The sequence below is a fragment of the Pristiophorus japonicus genome, unplaced genomic scaffold (assembly GCF_044704955.1).
Source record: "Pristiophorus japonicus isolate sPriJap1 unplaced genomic scaffold, sPriJap1.hap1 HAP1_SCAFFOLD_433, whole genome shotgun sequence".
NCBI lineage: Eukaryota > Metazoa > Chordata > Chondrichthyes > Pristiophoridae > Pristiophorus > Pristiophorus japonicus.
This window is the reverse complement of record NW_027254235.1, coordinates 292,538-312,652: the sequence shown is the minus strand read 5'-3', so window position 1 is coordinate 312,652 and position 20,115 is coordinate 292,538. Positions and strand designations below refer to the sequence as shown.

The following is a 20,115-nucleotide window of genomic DNA, read 5'->3' as shown; positions in this document are numbered from 1 at the left end:
AATGACAGAAGGAGCGGAAAATAAGCTTACAAGAAGAAACAAGATTAACCGCGAATATAAAGAATAGCGTAAGGTGTCACGCTGGATAGGCTACGGAGGTGATGGACTGTTAAATGTACAAATAGGAAATTCGCTAACATCTCGATGGAGTTGGATCAGAGAGCGGTCTCAGAAAGTTCTCCCCAGGCTTGTGAATAAAGACCGTTTTGAACCTCCAATCGAAGTCTGTCATCTCTACTAGTCGGGGCGTCGACTTTGTATTTCACTTAGTCCGTCCAGAGGGGTATCAAGGCTAAGCGTCGACCTTGTATTTCACAAGGTCCACTCAGCTTACATCATTTGGCGCAGTCGGCTGGATCGTAGGCTCTTGCCGGTTCACTGGAACGTTGAGCCAGAGAGGGTGAGTACATTTTAAGTTACCACCCATAAATTAAAAAGCTCAGAACGTACTGTGAGAACCTGTAAGGCTGAGACTAAAAGAACCAGGGGAGACAGACTCGAGGAAGAGGTGCGGTCTGGTAAGCCGGGAAGGCGGCAAAATCCTCTAAGTCGGATAGGCAGCAAAATCCTATAAATACGCGCGAGGTAAAATAAGAATTCTTGGAAAGACGGTTAAATTCTAGGATGTCTAAGAAGGACTTGAAAATAAAGGAGGAGGGACCATCTTGCGGAGATCCCGACTCCGTCACCCGCTATTTAGCGGACAAAAATAAGAAACTAATTGAAATCATGAAAAAGAAAGGGTGGGATCCCAAAGACAGTGCAGAAAACCAAAGGGCTTGGTGGAGGGGACAAACCAAAGATAAGGAGGGAAAAGGGGGAACTGTAATCTTAGCTTGCTATCAGAAACAGTGTAAGGAGTTGAAACAAAGGGAAGAGGATGAATGGACAAGGAAGGGAGCAACATCTCCCAAAGGGGGAGAGAAGGGAAACCCGATAGCAACCGCCACCCCTAGCAGTACGCCTTTGTATCTGAAAATACCCAGGGATGATACCGTGGATTGGGATAGGTTGGGGAAGGAAGCATTCGAGTATAATAGGGAAAAGGATTGGCCGGAACCACCGTCCTGGTCAGAAGAAAATAATCTCCCACCACCCTACAATCCAGTGCCCCGTGAGGTAAAAGCGGCCTCGATAAAGACCCAGTTGATCCCCGGAACACCCGCAATCCCGGGCGACCAACAAACAACCCCCCCCCACCCCCCTCCGGTTCCACAAGGGCCCCCGGTAATCCGAACCATGTACCAACCTTTTAAACCACGAGAGAGACAAATGTTGGTGGATAAATTACCCCAACTACAGCCACGAGAAAATAACGAACCGTTTTGGCAAAAAATTAGGGAATTAAGGATTAGCCATAATTTGCACAATAAGAACTGCGACCAGTTAGTGCGAGCAAAACTCCCGGATGACCACTGGGACCAATTAGGCCAGAATTTTAGGGACGGAACCTGGTGTCAGACGTTAAATATCCCACAACAACAGGAGGACAATGACTATAACGCCTTTAAACTTGCAGTAGAGGGGGTGATGGGACCAGCTCCGGTAAACTGGGCAGCTATAACCAATATAACTCAAGACAAAGGAGAATCTGCTGTAGATTATAGCAAACGGAAATGAGGAAAATTCGTGGGCTGTTCCGGCGTTCTAAACCCCACTAGGGATAATCAATGTTTTCTACAATCATTTAAGGCCGGGTTAGGTCGCGCACATCAGGCAGCCATACGATTAGGAATTGTTACAATGAACAACTATGATGATTTAATTAGATGGGCAACCGAGGTGGATAACATGCAAAAGGCTAAGATAGCTAAAGCCGAAGAGTTGAGGGGACAGGAAGAAGCCGTAGGAATGCAAACAGAAACGGGGGGGGAATGTCCGGCGAGCATCAGATTCAAGACCCACTTGCCATAATTGTAACAAGCCAGGACATAAGAAGGTAGATTGTTGAAACAAAGGAGGAGGAAGAGAGGGACTAGGGCCGAAACAGAGAGGATATTTAACGTCTGACACCAGGTTCCATCCCTAAAATTCTGGCCTAATCGGTCCCAGTGGTCATCCGGGAGTTTTGCTCGCACTAACTGGTCGCAGTCCTTATTGTGCAAATTATGGCTAATCCTTAATTCCCTAATTTTTTGCCAAAACGGTTAGTTATTTTCTCGTGGCTGTAGTTGGGGTCATTTATCCACCAACATTTCTCTCTCTTGTGGTTTAAAAGGTTGGTACGTGGTTCGGATTACCGGGGGCCCTTGTGGAACCTTGTGCAGGGGACAACCCGGAGAAGTGGGCCATCAAAGGAAGATTTCAAAAGGTGGATGAGGGAAGAGAGAGAAGAGCAGGAGAATAGGGATAGGGAGAGACAGCGGCGACGGGACAGGGAAGAAAGGGAGGATGGAGAATATAGGAACAGGACCAATGCCCGAGATGAGAGGCGATACAGGTGTAACTCAGAGAAGGAGACGGTATGCACCATGAGACAAATGGAAGACATGATGAAGAAGTTGAATACTAAATGACAGGTAGCAACCCTCGGGGTAAATGATGAGGAAGACCCAAGGGTGTTTGTTGACGCATTGATAGGGGGCCGGCAGTGCAAAATGTTAATAGACACGGGAGCCTCAAGCTCACTGACAGATTTGCCCTTGCCCCGAACCAAACTTTCGATCAATGTGGCGGCAATAGGTGGAAAAAGACTTGAGGCTTATAAGAGCGAAACAATTCTATTAGAAATTGGATGTATAATGATACCTACCCATTTGTGGGTATGTGAGAATACTGAAGGAACAATCCTAGGGATAGACTTACTGCAGGAAGTAGGAGCTTTAATCGATCCTAAAGCGAATAAAGTGATGTGGCCACCAGATCATAAGTTAAACAAACAAGTAGCCCTGGGAAACAGAACAAATCAGGTAGGAGCAATTAAGATTATCGACCCAGAATGGGATAAGAAGGGACCATGGGCGATCCCATGCAGAGAGTATATTGGGGTGTGGGCAATGTATAAGCAGGATTGTGGGTCAGTCCAAACCCCCCCGGTAAAAATACCGGGACAAATGCATCGCCCACATAAACAATATCCTTTAAAGGAGGAAGCCAAAGCAGCAGTACGGGACAATGGGCCCAAGTTTCCACACGATAAAAAAGGGGCGCCCCTCCGAGCTGGGCGCCCGTTTTTCGCGCCAGAAACAGCAGCGGAAAAAGACGCGCGATTCTGGAGCGCCCTGCAGCTCCATGTCTGCTTGGCGCGGCGCCCAGGGGGGCGGAGCCTACACTCGCGCCGATTTTGTAAGTGGGAGGGGGCGGGTACCATTTAAATTAATTTTTTTCCTGCCGGCAACGCTGCGCGTGCGCGTTGAAGCATTCGCGCACGCGCAGTGTGAAGGAAACATTGGCACTCGGCCATTTTTGTAGTTCTTTGTAGCTGTTTAATTTTTGAACATTTTTTAATAAAAGCACATTGCCATCAGCACATCAGCACTGAGGCTTCTTGCAGCAGTGAGAAGGCTGCAGGAAGCCTCAGAAAGTTGAGGCAGCCGTTTCCCTCCTCCCCCCCCCCGCAGGAACGAATGGCTTCCTCCTCCCCCCCCCCGGGAACGAATGGCTTCCTCCTCCCCCCCCGCAGGAACGAATGGCTTCCTCCTCCCCTCCCCCCCCCCCCGGGAACGAATGGCTTCCTCCTCCCCCCCCGCAGGAACGAATGGCTTCCTCCTCCCCCCCCCCGGGAACGAATGGCTTCCTCCTCCCCCCCCGCAGGAACGAATGGCTTCCTCCTCCCCCCCCGCAGGAACGAATGGCTTCCTCCTCCCCCCCCGCAGGAACGAATGGCTTCCTCCCCCCCCCCCGCAGGAACGAATGGCTTCCTCCCCCCCCCCCGCAGGAACGAATGGCTTCCTCCTCCCCCCCCCCCGGGAATGAACGGCTGCCTCCTCCCCCCCTCCCCCCGTGGGAATGAACGGCTGCCTCCTTCCCCCCCCCCCCTGCAGCCCTCTCCCTGGCTGAAGCACTTTCACACAGGTAGGAAGATGGTTTATTTAATCTTTTCTTTGCTTATAAATTTTTATTCAGGTTGGATTTATTTGTATAATATTTGTATAAGTATAAATAAAGATTTATTATAGAATTTAATGACTTCCCATCCCCCCCACCTCGTTCTGGTCGCCTAATTTGTAACCTGCGCCTGATTTTTTTATGTGTAGAACAGGTTTTTTCAGTTCTACAAAAATCTTCACTTGCTCCATTCTAAGTTAGTTTGGAGTACGTTTTCACTGTGGAAACTTTGAAATCAGGCGTCAGTGGGCGGACACGCCCCCTTTTGAAGAAAAAATTCTGTTCCAAAGTGGAACTGTTCTACCTGACTAGAACTGCAGAAAAAAAAATGTGGAGAATTGCGATTTCTAAGATAGTCCGTTCTCCACCAGTTGCTCCTAAAAATCAGGCGCAAATCATGTGGAAACTTGGGCCCATAGTGTTGGAATTAACCAAACAGAGACACTTACGGGAAACTATATCCGAAACTAATTCCCTAGTATGGCCAGTGAAGAAACCAGATGTATCATATCGACTGACAATTGATTATATGGCATTAAATAAGGTGACCCCAAAGGAATACCCGATAGAGCAAGCCCAGCTACAATTTGTAATGGGCTAAAACCAGAACACAAAATGTTTACATTACTAGACATTGCAAACGGATTCTGATCCATACCACTGGACAAGGAATCGCAAGAGAAATTTGCCTTCACACGAAATGGGAAACAATATACTTGGACGAGGGTCCCCCAAGGGTTCCATAATAGTCCAGCTATATTCCATCAACACATGGCCAGGGCCCTGGAGGAAGTAGAACTAGAGGAGGACGGCAGTACCGTGTTACAGTATGTCGACGATTTACTGATAGCTTCCAAAAACACTCAAGGGCATTGTCCAAGATTCTGAAGGCACTCCAGGGTGCAGGATTTAAAATAAACCCCAGCAAGGCTCAAGTAGGGAAACCAGAGGTAACCTATCTGGGCTATCATATTAACATGGGCAAGAGAGCCATGCCAGAAGATTGGAAAAGGACCATAAACGGTATGTCCAAACCTGTCAATGTAAGGGGAATGCGACAAGTCCTGGGACTATTTAATTACAGCAGAAACTTTATTGAGGGGTTTTCACAACTAGCTGCACCCCTGTATGAATTGACCAAAGGGGAAAAGCTGCAGAGGAACCCATTGAATGGACAGATTTGCAGGTGGGGGCCTTTACTAAGCCAAAACAAGCACTAACTGCCGCACCAGCCTTAGGGTTACCCGACATGGGGAGGCCATATCATATCTTTTGTCACAATCATGGGGGACATTACAGTGCGGTGGTAGCGCAAAAACATGGGGATTACATGAGACCCGTAGCCTACTATTCGGCACGAAGATCCCCAATAGTGGCTAGCATGCCAAGATGTGCTGCCGTGATTGATTTACTGACCACGGTGCACAAAGTGAGTGAACCCGTCGTAATGACGGGGGATATTGTGATACATACACAACACACCTTAGTGGAATTGTTGAACACTGGATGATTAAAAACCGTCTCGAACGGCCGGAAGGCTGTTCTGTTACCCAAAGATAAATCTGTACAGATAGTTAGAGATATGAGCCAAAACTCGCCATCTATGATGGGAATGGAAGGAGAGGAACACTGCTGCACCAGTGAAGAGGAATTAGAGTATGTAGATATGATCAGGGAGTTACCTTTGATGGAACCAGACTTAGAGTTATATGTGGACGGGTTCCGTAAATATGTTAACGGGACACCATGGACAGGCTGGGCTGTGGTAGTGGGAGATGGCACCTTCCAGAGGGAAGGAATATTACCAGGGGATAATTCAGCACAAGTTGCAGAGCTAACGGCATTGATAGAAGCATTGAAATAGGCAGAAGGAAAACGGGTGAATATCTATACCGATAGCCGCTATGCTTTTGGCATAGTACACGATTATATGGCAGCCTGGAGTAGAAAGGGGTACATCTCCTCGGGGGCAAACGCATACAGCATGAGGACTTAGTAAAGAAATTAGTAGCCACCTCAGAATTACCCACTGAAACCGCGGTAGTAAAGGTAAAAGCCCATCAGCGGGGGAAATCCCCCATAGAAAAGGGAAATAGAGCCGCAGATCACGCAGCCAGAGAGGTGGTAGAGCAACAGATTGCGACAGTAAACGAGATCGGAACAGAACCAGATCTGCTATTACGGCATTGCCAGAGGATATAGACATATCCAAATTACATAAGGAAGTATCCCAGGAGGAGAAGCAAGAGAAAGGGCGGGGGGAATATGGAGGAAAGATCAATTAATATATACACCCAGCTGTATACAGCAAAGGGTAATGGAATTATACCATGGTAGACAACACACAGGTATATCCAATATGTTGAACAAGCTCCAGCGATGCTGGTGGTGGTCCGGAATGAAACAAGCGGTGGACAGATTCTGCAGACATCGCCACATAAGTGCACAATATAACACAGGGAAACCTGCCAAGGTAAAGTGGGGACATCAGCCGAGACCAAGAGGCCCATGGGAGAAGTTGCAGATAGACTTCACTGGACTCTTACCAAAATCAAAAGGAAAGACTTATTGTTTGGTAATGATAGATCAGTTTACTAGATGGGTTGAAGCATTTGCTACTAGAGATTGTACAGCTAGAACAGTGGCATAAATAATGGCAGAGGAGGTAGTACCACGATGGGGAATCCCGGTACAGATTGATTCAGACCAGGGAAAGCACTTTACGGGAAAGGTCATAAAGGAGACATGTGCCCTATTGGGTATTAGACTGAGGTTTCACATACCATACCACCCTCAGAGTTCAGGGATGGTAGAAAGGATGAACCGAACGTTGAAATTATCATTAGCTAAAGCAATAGAAGACACAGGGAAGGAATGGACAGAATTACTTCCAAGTATATTAATGAGACTTAGGGCAACTCTGAGTAGAACGACAAGGCTGACACCATTTGAACTAATGACCGGACGAGGAATGACACTGCCAGAAGGAGTCGTCACCGGAGGAGAGGATCAGGAGGTTTATTAAACAATTACACGCTCTCAGACATGAGGCCAAAAACCAACAGATTATACGGGACCTAGAGCAGGATACGCAAAATGACAAGGAGGTCCCGGCAATAGGTAGCAAAGTGAAGGCAAAAATACCAGTCAAACCAGGGCTAGCACCCAAGTGGTCAGGACCCTACGAAGTATTAATGAATAGTTACATATGTGAGTGTATAGATGAGTCCGAAACGAGTAAAGGAAGGTGGAAACACTGGACTCAGCTAAAGGTATATAAGGCCGATGAGTAGATCGGGAATGGAGATATTCACGCGATGGGAGGAACAACGCGAAGGGGGAAAATGTATCTCAGTGCAGTTTAGAGGGGCAGATAAGAATAGAATGATTCTAACCGGCTGGTGACGACTGGCCATTTGTTTTCCTTGCAGGAATAGCGAACTCGTAAGAAGAAGTGGAGCATCACTATCACGATTCTAGGGATAGGTTCGAGCACGGTGGTAAGGAAAGGGGACATGACACCCACCCTAATTTTCGGCACAAGCGGCAGCGCAACCTGTGCCAAAGGTGTAATAAAGGCCCCAAGAGGGATAATTTTCCCTGTGGACCCTCTAATTGTTTCATCCACAGGGAGTCCCATAATTGTTTGGTATAACTATTACACATCGCGGGCATAGCAAAAGTACTCACATCGATAGCAAGTTCGTGTAGGATGTACCTCGGACACCCCTAGTTTCACCGGATAAACGGCAACAACGGGAGAGACGTGGGCATGCACGAACAGCACCAACGGGTGGGAAAGTGGGTGCACAGCTGTGCAATGTGTAGAACGGGGGTCCGATAATAGTGGCCGTCCTGTGTCCTCCCCGGATGGAAACGAGGAGATGTGCGATGCACTGCCAAATAGCCAGGGTTACTGGAGGATCTGCGGAGCACACCCATCATCAACTACCACCTGCCACGACGACCACCCCGCAACCTTCCACAACCCCATTAACATGCCCGTCAATGGAAGAAGGGACATGAAGAGGTTTAATAATAAGGAAAACACAGGATGTGATGTATTTTAGTGCGGCACAAGGAATCGTTAAACTTGCTATCGATATGAGTACTTTTGCTATGCCCGCGATGTGTAATAGTTATACCAAACAATTATGGGACTCCCAGTGGATGAAACAATTAGAGGGTCCACAGGGAAAATCTATCTTTTAGACGTAAGAAGCGGTGAGTATTGGAAATGGCCGGAGTAGGATATGCGGCCGGGTTGGCAACAGTTAATAGCTTTGACATAGAAGGAGTGGGGGAAGAAGTAGAAGAACTACAAGCGAAAAGAAAGAAGCTACTAAAACAAGATACTAAAGCTGGCCAACAAACGGCAGTGACAGGAGAACAAACGGCAAAACAATTGTTGGGGGTGGAAAGGATAGTAGCCCCCCCAAGGCAGAAACAATTAACACGATTATTGATCGGGTCAGCTTGCCAAACCCATAAGGAATTGGTATGCGCCATGTATGGCTCATGGCTATTATCCAATGCCCAGCATAACGTGAAGCAAATAAATAATGGACAGATCCCCGATTGGATTACTAATAAGGATCTGGAACCTTGGATCGACACAAATAAGAGCCTATGCAAGGGGCGTGAAATGGCAGCCAATTGTCTGCTCCCACGGCCTAAGGTGATTGGCTTTGTATTGGCCATCCCACAACTCCCAGAAGAGGGCCAGCCCCTGAATGATGTGATTAATATAGGAGAGGTACAGAGGAAGAGTTGGGTTAAATATCATGGTGTCCTTACCAAGGCCATATGGGGAGGTGACGAAGATAATAACCAGAAGAATGGAACCTTAAGGAGGGTGGTGATGGATGGGTGCCACCGCCAGGGAAGGACATGGGTGTGCACAAACACCCCCAGCAAGGGAGACACAGCCGAGTGCGGATTTACGAGAACCATTAATTGCAACCTCAAAATACACCCAAGCGGAATACACCGAACAAGGGTAGCACCTAGGAACACCTGAACATTTTGTGTCACCACCACTGAACAGAAATATGAATACCAAGATCTGACTTGTCCCATTCCCCAGCCAAACTTTTGTTTTTACCCAAAGATACCTACACAGATAGGACACCAATATATACACCCACAAAGACTGCAAGGAGAGAAAAGTTTTTCCCTTAATAATACAGGACTTAATAGGGAAATTGAAACTTATGTCATACCAGAGCCCAAGGCAATTCCGGCATTACATGAACAGGAGAACTGGAAGGAAGGAAATTATAAAACATTATCATAAAATAGAAGATCTAAAGAAACAACTTAAAGACATCGAAACAGACTTAAGGGAACGGCCTTGGTATGAGAAGATCTGGAACTGGGGACTGAATGGTAACGTACATCCCTGGATTAGGATTATGTCGCACGTGCTGGTAATAGTTCAATTATTAATGTCATTATACGTTCTGGTGGATTGTTGCAGGAGATATCGTAGGGAACATTCAGGAAGGATAGAATAAAAGGAAAAGGAGGTGTGGTAGCATTGCTGGTTAAAGAGGAGATTAATGCAATAGTTAGGAAGGATATTACCTTGGATGATGTGGAATCTATATGGGTAGAGCTGCAGAACACCAAAGGGCAAAAAATGTTAGTGGGAGTTGTGTACAGACCTCCAAACAGTAGTAGTGATGTTGGGGAGGACATCAAACAGGAAATTAGGGGTGCATGCAATAAAGGTGCAGCAGTTATCATGGGTGACTTTAATATGCATATAGATTGGGCTAACCAAACTGGAAGCAATACGGTGGAGGAGGATTTCCTGGAGTGCATAAGGGATGGTTTTCTAGACCAATATGTCGAGGAACAAACTAGGGGGGAGGCCATCTTAGACTGGGTGTTGTGTAATGAGAGAGGATTAATTAGTAATCTCGTTGTGCGAGGCCCCTTGGGGAAGAGTGACCATGATATGGTGGAATTCGACATTAGGATGGAGAATGAAACAGTTAATTCAGAGACCATGGTCCAGAACTTATAGAAGGGTATGAGGCGTGAATTGGCTAGGATAGATTGGCGAATGATACTTAAGGGGTTGACTGTGGATGGGCAATGGCAGACATTTAGAGACCGCATGGATGAACTACAACAATTGTACATCCCTGTCTGGCGTAAAAATAGAAAAGGGAAGATGGCTCAACCGTGGCTATCAAGGGAAATCAGGGATAGTATTAAAGCCAAGGAAGTGGCATACAAATTGGCCAGAAATAGCAGTGAACCTGGGGACTGGGAGAAATTTAGAACTCAGCAGAGGAGGACAAAGGGTTTGATTAGGGCAGGGAAAATAGAGTACGAGAGGAAGCTTGCAGGGAACATTAAGACGGACTGCAAAAGTTTCTATAGATATGTAAAGAGAAAAAGATTAGTAAAGACAAACGTAGGTCCCCTGCAGTCAGAATCAGGGGAAGTCATAATGGGGAACAAAGAAATGGCAGACCAATTGAACAAGTACTTTGGTTCGATATTCACTAAGGAGGACACAAACAACCTTCCGGATATAAAAGGGGTCAGAGGGTCTAATAAGAAGGAGAAACTGAGGGAAATCCTTATTAGTCGGGAAATTGTGTTGGGGAAATTGATGGGATTGAAGGCCGATAAATCCCCAGGGCCTGATGGACTGCATCCCAGAGTACTTAAGGAGGTGGCCTTGGAAATAGCGGATGCATTGACAGTCATTTTCCAACATTCCATAGACTCTGGATCAGTTCCTATCGAGTGGAGGGTAGCCAATGTAACCCCACTTTTTAAAAAAGGAGGGAGAGAGAAAACAGGGAATTATAGACCAGTCAGCCTGACATCAGTAGTGGGTAAAATGATGGAATCAATTATTAAGGATGTCATAGCAGCGCATTTGGAAAGAGGTGACATGATAGGTCCAAGTCAGCATGGATTTGTGAAAGGGAAATCATGCTTTACAAATCTTCTGGAATTTTTTGAGGATGTTTCCAGTAGAGTGGACAAGGGAGAACCAGTTGATGTGGTATATTTGGACTTTCAGAAGGCTTTCGACAAGGTCCCACACAAGAGATTAATGTGCAAAGGTAAAGCACATGGGATTGGGGGTAGTGTGCTGACGTGGATTGAGAACTGGTTGTCAGACAGGAAGCAAAGAGTAGGAGTAAATGGGGACTTTTCAGAATGGCAGGCAGTGACTAGTGGGGTACCGCAAGGTTCTATGCTGGGGCCCCAGCTGTTTACATTGTACATTAATGATTTGGACGAGGGGATTAAATGTAGTATCTCCAAATTTGCGGATGACACTAAGTTGGGTGGCAGTGTGAGCTGTGAGGAGGATGCTATGAGGCTGCAGAGTGACTTGGATAGGTTAGGAGAGTGGGCAAATGCATGGCAGATGAAGTATAATGTGGATAAATGTGAGGTTATCCACTTTGGTGGTAAAAACAGAGAGACAGACTATTATCTGAATGGTGACAGATTAGGAAAAGGGGAGGTCAACGAGACCTGGGTGTCATGGTACATCAGTCATTGAAGGTTGGCATGCAGGTACAGCAGGCGGTTAAGAAAGCAAATGGCATGATGACCTTCATAGCGAGGGGATTTGAGTACAGGGGCACGGAGGTGTTCATACAGTTGTACAGGGCCTTGGTGAGGCCACACCTGGAGTATTGTGTACAGTTTTGGTCTCCTAACTTGAGGAAGGACATTCTTGCTATTGAGGGAGTGCAGCGAAGGTTCACCAGACTGATTCCCGGGATGGCAGGACTGACATATCAAGAAAGACTGGATCAACTGGGCTTGTATTCACTGGAGTTCAGAAGAATGAGAGGGGATCTCATAGAAACGTTTAAAATTCTGACGGGTTTAGACAGGTTAGATGCAGGAAGAATGTTCCTGATGTTGGGGAAGTCCAGAACCAGGGGTCACAGTCTAAGGATGAGGGGAAAGCCATTTAGGACCGAGATGAGGAGAAACTTCTTCACCCAGAGAGTGGTGAACCTGTGGAATTCTCTACCACAGAAAGTTGTTGAGGCCAATTCATTAAATATATTCAAAAAGGAGTTAGATATAGTCCTTACTACTCGGGGGATCAAGGGGTATGTCGAGAAAGCAGGAATGGAGTACTGAGGTTGCATGTTCAGCCATGAACTCATTGAATGGCGGTGCAGGCTTGAAGGCCCGAATGGCCGACTCCTGCACCTATTTTCTATGTTTCTCTGTCTATGTTTCAAAAGAACCAGAACCTAACCAGAGCCATAACTATACGGGTAAAGAAGGAGGAAGAGGAAGGAAAACTGTTGCTAACCACCAACAAACTTGGGGGAGGATGGGAGAGAAATTACTATGAAAACTGTGTTTAGGATTGTGAGACTATGAGTACCAGACACCCTGGGTTGGTACCACCAGGGCGACGGGCACTAGACAATCTTAAACTGTAGAATACTGGCCATATTGGGTCAAGGTGACCAATGGGCCTTAAGGGGGGGTTGAAATCACCAAATTTATGTAGCGCTTGAATTTATGTATAAATATGTTGAGCTATAGTATATCACCAGTGCGCTTGGTGAAACGGGATGAGAGATAGCGAATCGATCCATGATTAAGAGGACTTGAGGACTTGCTCGGGCAAGGCACCGGTCTGCACAATTAAACGGTAAAGGATGCACTGTGTGGATAGCAACATGGCTTACATCTAAAGTCTGATAAAACTAACCACGATATGCTTTCCTTACAGAATTAACATGAGCATGCTACCTTAAGAAAACATGCTATCGGACAAGGCCATCTGGCAAAAACAAAGGGCGATTGTTACAGCAACGAAGTTGCAAGAATACATAAGAGGAAGGCCCCAATGACAGAAGGAGCAGAAAATAAGCTTACAAGAAGAAACAAGATTAACCGCGAATATAGGGAGTAGCATAAGATGTCACGCGGGATAGGCTACAGAGGTGATGGACTGTTAAATGTACAAATAGGAAATTCACTAACATCTCGGTGGAGTCGGATCTGAGAGCGGTCTCAGAAAGTTCTCCCCAGGCCTGTGAATAAAGACCGTTTTGAACCTCTAATCAAAGTGCCATCTCTATTAGTCGGGGCGTCGACTTTGTATTTCACTTAGTCCGTCCAGAGGTGTATCAAAGCTAAGCGTCGACCTTGTATTTCACTAGGTCCACTCAGCTTACATCAAGCACTTTGCTGGAACCTTTGCATTTATTGCTACGCAAGGGTGACGACTGGGTCTGGGGTAAATCTCAAGAGACAGCCTTCGATAAGGCCAGAAACCTGCCATGTTCTAACAAGTTACTTGTATTGTATGACCCGTGTAAACATTTAGTACTAGCTTGTAATGCATCCTCGTACGGGGTCGGTTGTGTGTTACAGCAAGCCAATGTGTCAGACAAACTGCAACCGGTTGTATATGTGTCCAAACATTTATCTAAGGCTGAAGGAGCCTACAGTATGATTGAAAAAGAAGCATAAGCATGCATATACGGGGTTAAGGAAATGCACCAATATCTATTTGGACTCCGGTTCGAGCTCGAAACCGACCACAAACCGCTCATTTCGCTGATTTCAGAAAGCAAAGGTATTAACACCAATGTTTCGTCCCGCATCCAAAGATGGGCACTAATATGATCTGCGTATGACTATGTAATCCACCATAGACCAGGCACTGAGAACTGTGCTGATGCCCTCAGTCAGCTACCATTGCCCACCACCAGGGTGGAAATGGTGCAACCCGCAGACTTGCTTCTTGTATTGGATGCTTTTGAGAGTGAGGGGTCACTTCGTCACGGCTCGCCAGATCAGGACCTGGACTAGCCAGGACACTGTGTTATCACTAGTAAAAAACTGCGTCCTTAATGGGAGCTGGTCGGCTGTTCCCGGGGAAATGCAAGATGAAATTAAGCCGTTTTACCGACGCAAGGATGAAATGTCCATCCAATCGGATTGTCTCCTATGGGGGAATCGCGTGGTTTTGCCAAAAAAAAGGCAGGGAAACGTTTATAAGCGACCTACACAGTACCCACCCAGGCATAGTCATGATGAAGGCTAATGCCAGGTTGCACGTTTGGTGGCCCGTTATTGACTCGGAATTGGAGTCATGCGTACACCAATGTAACACTTGTTCACAGTTGAGCAATGCACCAAGGGAGACTCCCCTGAGTCTGTGGTCATGGCCCTCCAAACCGTGGTCGAGGGTCCACGTAGATTTCGCTGGCCCCTTTCTAGGAAAGATGTTCCTAGTAGCAGTGGACGCTTACTCTAAATGGACTGAATGTGTAATCATGTCATCATGTACATCCACTGCCACCATTGAAAGCCTCCGGGCCATGTTCACCACCCATGGTTTGCCTGATGTCCTTGTTAGTGACAATGGACCATGTTTCACCAGCTCGGAATTCAACGAGTTCATGACCCGCAATGGCATCAAGCATGCCAGGTCTGCGCCGTTTAAGCCCGCATCCAATGGTCACGCAGAACGGGCAGTCCAAACCATCAAGCAGAGCTTGAAACGCGTGATGGATGGCTCCTTGCAGACCCGGTTATCTCGGGTTCTGCTCAGCTACCGGACGCAACCTCACTCGCTTACCATTCAGACCAGCCGCGATGCAGTGCATCAATGATCCGACCGACTTACTCATGCCAGGACTTCAACTCAGGCGATCAACCCAGGAACGAAGAGCCCCTGATCACCTCAACTTGTAAATAACTTGTATCTAAGACTTTGGGGGCGGGGTGGGGAAGAGTGATGTTATTTATGTCAACTTTATAATAGTGTAAGACTTGCCACCAGGGGGCGCACCTGTTGGAGACCCAAGGGTCACCTGCACACCTCATGCAAGCAAGTATAAAAGGTTGTCTGCTATGCTGCTTCTTCACTCTGGAGTTTGATTAAAGAGACTAAGGTCACATCAGTTTGAGCTTACAGCATAGTCTTGTGGAGTGATTCTGAATATAACACACAGCACCGAGCCGACTTCCAGAGTAGAGGGAGGGAGAGAGGAAAGAAAGAACTTGCATTTATATAGCACCTTTCACAACTTCAGGATGTCCCAAAGCACTTTACTGCCAATGAAGTACCTTTGAAGAGCAGTCACTGTTGTAATATAGGAAATACAGCAGCCAATTTGTACACAGCAAGCTCCCACACACAGCAATGGAATCATGACCACATTTAGGGGTTGCTTTAGGGATAAATATTGGCCCCGCCACGTGAGAGAGCTCTCCTGTTCTTTGTTGAATCATGCCATGGGATCTTTTACGTTCACTTGAAAGGTTAGACAGGGCATCAGTTTAACGTTTCATCCAAAAGATGGCACATCCGAAAGTGCAGCCCTCCCTCAGTACTGACACCGGGAGTGTCAGCCTAGATTATGGGTTCAAGTCTCTGGAGTGGAACTCGAGCCCACAACTTTCTAACTAGAGGCGAGAGAGAGCTACCCTCTGAGCCATGACTGACATATAGGAATTTTCTTCCTGTAAATATTGCTCATTTTTACATGCCAAAGAGTTTTTTGAGTTTATTGAGACTCCCTATAATGGTGTAAAATAGTTAGGTAAACTCACGTTGCTTTTTGGTGGCACCCTTCCTTCCAGGACCATTGTTAACACTTTCGTTGCCTGATTTGCATTCTTCAGTGAATTCCAACCGGACAGATCCCAAAACTTCAACGAGTGTGACTTGAAGGACCTGAGCTGTTAAATAATTTTTTTAAAGACTTGCATTTACATAGTGCCTTTCACGACATCAGGACATCACAAATCACTATGGCTGTGTAGTCACTGTTGTAAGTAGGAAATGTGGCAGCCAATTTGTGCACAGCAAGCTCCCACAAACAGAAATGTGATAATGACCAGATCATCTGTTTTAGTGATGTTGGTTGAGAGATAAATATTGGCCCCAGGAAACCGTGGAGAACTCCCCTGCTCTTTTTCCAATAGTGTCCACCATTACGTCAAACTGAGAGGGCAGACAGGACCTGGGTTTAACGTCTCATCTGAAAGATGGCCCCTCTGACAGTGCAGCACTCCCTCAGCACTGCCCCTCCGACAGTGCGGCGCTCCCTCAGTATTGCCCCTCCGACAGTGCGCCGCTCCCTCAGTACTGCCCCTCCGACAGTGCGCCGCTCCCTCAGTACTGCCCTTCCGACAGTGCGCCGCTCCCTCAGTACTGCCCCTCCGACAATGCGCTGCTCCCTCAGCACTGCCCCTCCGACAGTGCAGCGCTCCCTCAGAACTGCCCCTCCGACAGTGCGGCGCTCCCTCAGTACTGCCCCTCCGACAATGCGCTGCTCCCTCAACACTGCCCCTCCGACAGTGCAGCGCTCCCTCTGTACTGCCCCTCCGACAGTGCTGCACTCCTTCAGTACCGCCCCTCCGACAGTGCGGCGCTCCCTCAGAACTGCCCCTCCGACAGTGCGGCGCTCCCTCAGTACTGCCCCTCCGACAGTGCGGCGCTCCCTCAGTACTGCCCCTCCGACAGTGCGGCGCTCCCTCAGTACTGCCCCTCCGACAGTGCGGCGCTCCCTCAGTACTGCCCCTCCAACAGTGCGGCGCTCCCTCAGTAAGGGTACGGTGGCGTAGTGATTACATTGCTGGACCAATAATCCAGAGTTCTGGAACAATAATCCAGAGAATGCGAGTTCAAATCCCTCTGTGGGCAGTTTGAGAATTTGAATTCAGTTTTTAAAATCTCAATGAAATGCTGATCTCAGTAAAAGTGACCATGAAGCTGTCGGATTGTCGTTAAAACCCTTCTGGTTCACGAATATCCTTTCGGGAAGGAAATCTGCCGTTCTGACCCGGTCTATATGACTCCAGACCCACACTAACGTAGTTGACCCTTAACTGTCCTCTGAGGTGTACACTCAATTGTCTCAGGGTGACTAAGGATGGGCAATAAATGCCAAACTTGCCAGCAATGTCCACATTCTAAGAATGAATATTGAAAAACAGGCAGTAGGTACCTCGGATGTGAGAGAGCGGGGATCATTCCCAGTCGGGACACAGTCCATCGTTCTTCCATGTGGATCCAGAGCTGAGAGGAATGTATTAATGGTGGCCGATTTACCAGCCCCCACCATGCCGAATAGCAAGATGTTTACACAGTCCGGACATCCTTTGGGAGGGTTGTAGTCGCACAGTTTGCCCCTCAGAGAATCCAGGGTTCTGTCAAAGAACAGGAAGAGAGGAAAGAGTTAGATCTCAAGATTAATGTGTTTGAACAAAATAATCATTTTCCTATCGGTGTGTCTGCTGCAGAAAGGCACTTCCTGATTAAAGCGGCCTACCCTTTGTCGAAAGTCGGATAGTGAATGGCATCGTCTTTTGAAAACCCTGAAATGAAAGTTGAATGCATTAAATTATATGTTTTTAAAGACGAGAGTACGATCGCAGTGACATTGTAACGTTATAAACTTACAGCTCCCCATGTCTGGATTCACAGCGCAGTTGCAAACCGAATAACTTGCGAAAGAGAAACTAACTGTCCGGGTTTTGGAAATCCCCCAAGTCTATTTCTCACTTCCGCCTTTTGTTTTTTCAGCGTTGGGATTGGTTGATGAATAAAACCAACATGTTGCGAGGAAGAGGCAGGAATGGAGAAAGGGCTTTTATTTGTGTGTGTCTGCTCTGGCATCTTATACAGGTCTCAAACATCAACTCCTAAACAAATGTCATTCCCTTTTACAATATATCCCCTCTCCTCTCCTAATTGTAAATAAAGGACTGGGATTGTGCACTGGAGTTGGGCACACAGTGGGCAGAGGTGGGGATTATCGGGGAGTGTGTATCCCAGCTCCCCACTCTCCCCTACCATCCCCAGGACCCTTGATTCAGAGGTCAGAGTTCTACAAACTGATCCATATGAATCATATTCAAAAGAGCATAGAAATCATAGGAATAGGTTATCCAGCGTGCTTTATCATTTGCAATCATAGAATCCTACAGCACGGAAGGAGTCAATTTGGCCTGTTGTCCCTGTGCCGGCTCTTTGAAAGAGCTGTCCAATTTATTCCCACGTCTCAGGTTATTTTCCCAGAGAATACTAGACCTTTGGAACAAGCTGCCCTCTCATGTGGTGGATGCAGACTCATTGAATTCCTTCAAGTGAAAGCTGGAATTGTTTCTGGATGTGGCAGAGATCACCTCTTACACAAGGCCGGCACTGCAGGGAATTTAATGGTCAGAGTGATCTCCTGGACTAGTTTCGATCATCTAGATGGGTCAGAGAGGAATTTCCCAGATTTTTCCCCCCCCAAATTGGCCTGGGTTGTTTATCTGTTTTTTTGCCTTTCCCGGGAGATCACATGGTTTCGAGTGGGGTGGAGAGTATATAACCTGATATACAAGGTATTGCAATTGTGTGGGACAGGCTCGATGGACCAGATGGTCATTACCTATTTTTCAGTGTTCGTATGTATGCTATTCCCATAACCCTGCAAATTAGTTTTCTTCAAGTACATCTCCAATTGCCTTTTGAAACTCCCCATCGAATCTGCTTCCAGCACCCTTTCAGGCAGTGTATTCCAGATCATAACTGTAAAGTCCTGACCCTGCAGTACAGACTTACACGAGGCACATGCTGAAGTCAAGGTCACTCAGGACCTGCACCTTTATTTCACAGTTCTGGAATGCCACACTTGAGACCTGCCTTTATATACCTGTGTGAGACAGGTGTGCAGTGTCTCCTGCAAGTGCACTCCTGGTGGTAAAGTATGCTTGTGGTTACAGGTCATATCCAGTTACAGTCATGTATAGCATGGTAAGATACAGTTATATACAGTGGTGTGAGATACATGACAATAACAAACCCAAATCCTCTCTGCATCTACCCTGTCGAGCCCCCTCAGTATCTTAGACGTCTCAATAAGATCACCTCTCATTCTTCTAAACTCCAATGTGCATGGGTCCAACCTGCTCAAACTTTCCTCATAAGTCAACCCCTTCATCTAGGAATCAACCGAGTGAACCTTCTCTGAACAGCCTCCAATGCAAAATATCCTTCCTTAAATATGGAGACCAAAACTGTACACAATACTCTAGGTGTGGCCTCACCAATTCCCTATACAATTGTAGCAGGACTTCTCTGCTTTTATACTCCATCCCACTTGCAATAAAGGCCAACATTCCATTTGCCTTCCTGATTACTTGCTGTATCTGCATACTCTCTTTGTGTTTCACGCACAAGGACCCCAAGGTCCCGCTGTTCAGCAGCATCTTGTAATCTCTCTCCATTTAAATAATAATTTGCTTTTTTATTTTTCCTGCTAAAGTGGATAACCTTACACGTTCCCACATTATACTCCATCTGTCAAATGTTTGCCCACTCACTTAGCCTGTCTATATCCCTTTGCAGATTATTTGTTTCCTCTTCACAATTTGCTTTCCCACTCATCTTTGTATCATCAGCAAATCTGGCTACAGTACACTCAGTCCCTTCATCCAAGTAATTAGTAGAGATTGTAAATAGTTGAGGGCCCAGCACTGATCCCTGTTGCACCCCACTAGTCACTGTTTGCCATATGGAAAATGACCCATTTATCCCAACTCTCTGCTTTCTGTTAGTTAGCCAATCCTCTATCCATGCTAATATATTACCCCCAACCCCATGAACTTTTATCTTGTGCAGAAACCTTTTATGTGACACCTTATCGAATGCCTTCTGGAAATCCAAATACAGCGCATCCACTGGTTCCCCCTTATCCACCCAGCTCGTTACATCCTCCAAGAACTCCAGTAAATTTGTCAGACATGATTTCCCTTTCATAAAACCATGCTAACTCTGCTTGACTGTATTATGCTTTTCCAAATGTCCTGCTACTGCTTCCTTAATAATGGACTCCAGCATTTTCCCAACAACAGATGTTAGGCTAACTGGTTTATAGTTTCCTGCTTTCTGTCTCCCTCCTTTTTTAAATAGTTCTTTTGCCAATTATTGTAAATTGATGATCTCTGGTTAATGAACCACTTGCCAGAGGAAACTGTTTCTCCCTATTTGCTCTTTCAAAACCCCTCATGATTTTGAACAGCTGTATCAAACCTCCCCTTAACTTT

General features: G+C 46.6%; 1 protein-coding gene across 2 annotated transcripts in view; it reads right to left on the bottom strand.

The window, feature by feature from the left end:
- LOC139251722 (interferon-induced protein 44-like) overlaps positions 1-17,587 on the bottom strand; it is a 33,499-nt gene extending 15,912 nt beyond the window's left edge. The window contains exons 1-4 of one of the 2 annotated variants that reach the window (XM_070873271.1): positions 17,483-17,587; positions 17,352-17,397; positions 17,028-17,229; positions 15,628-15,756 (exon numbers count right to left, since the gene is read on the bottom strand). In XM_070873271.1, the coding sequence (XP_070729372.1) occupies positions 15,628-15,756; positions 17,028-17,229; positions 17,352-17,397; positions 17,483-17,492 (387 nt within the window). In that variant the 5' untranslated portion in view covers positions 17,493-17,587. The remainder of the gene's footprint in view (positions 1-15,627; positions 15,757-17,027; positions 17,230-17,351; positions 17,398-17,482) is intronic. The other variant, XM_070873272.1, reaches the window with a different exon arrangement.
- Positions 17,588-20,115: the final 2,528 nt, after the last annotated feature.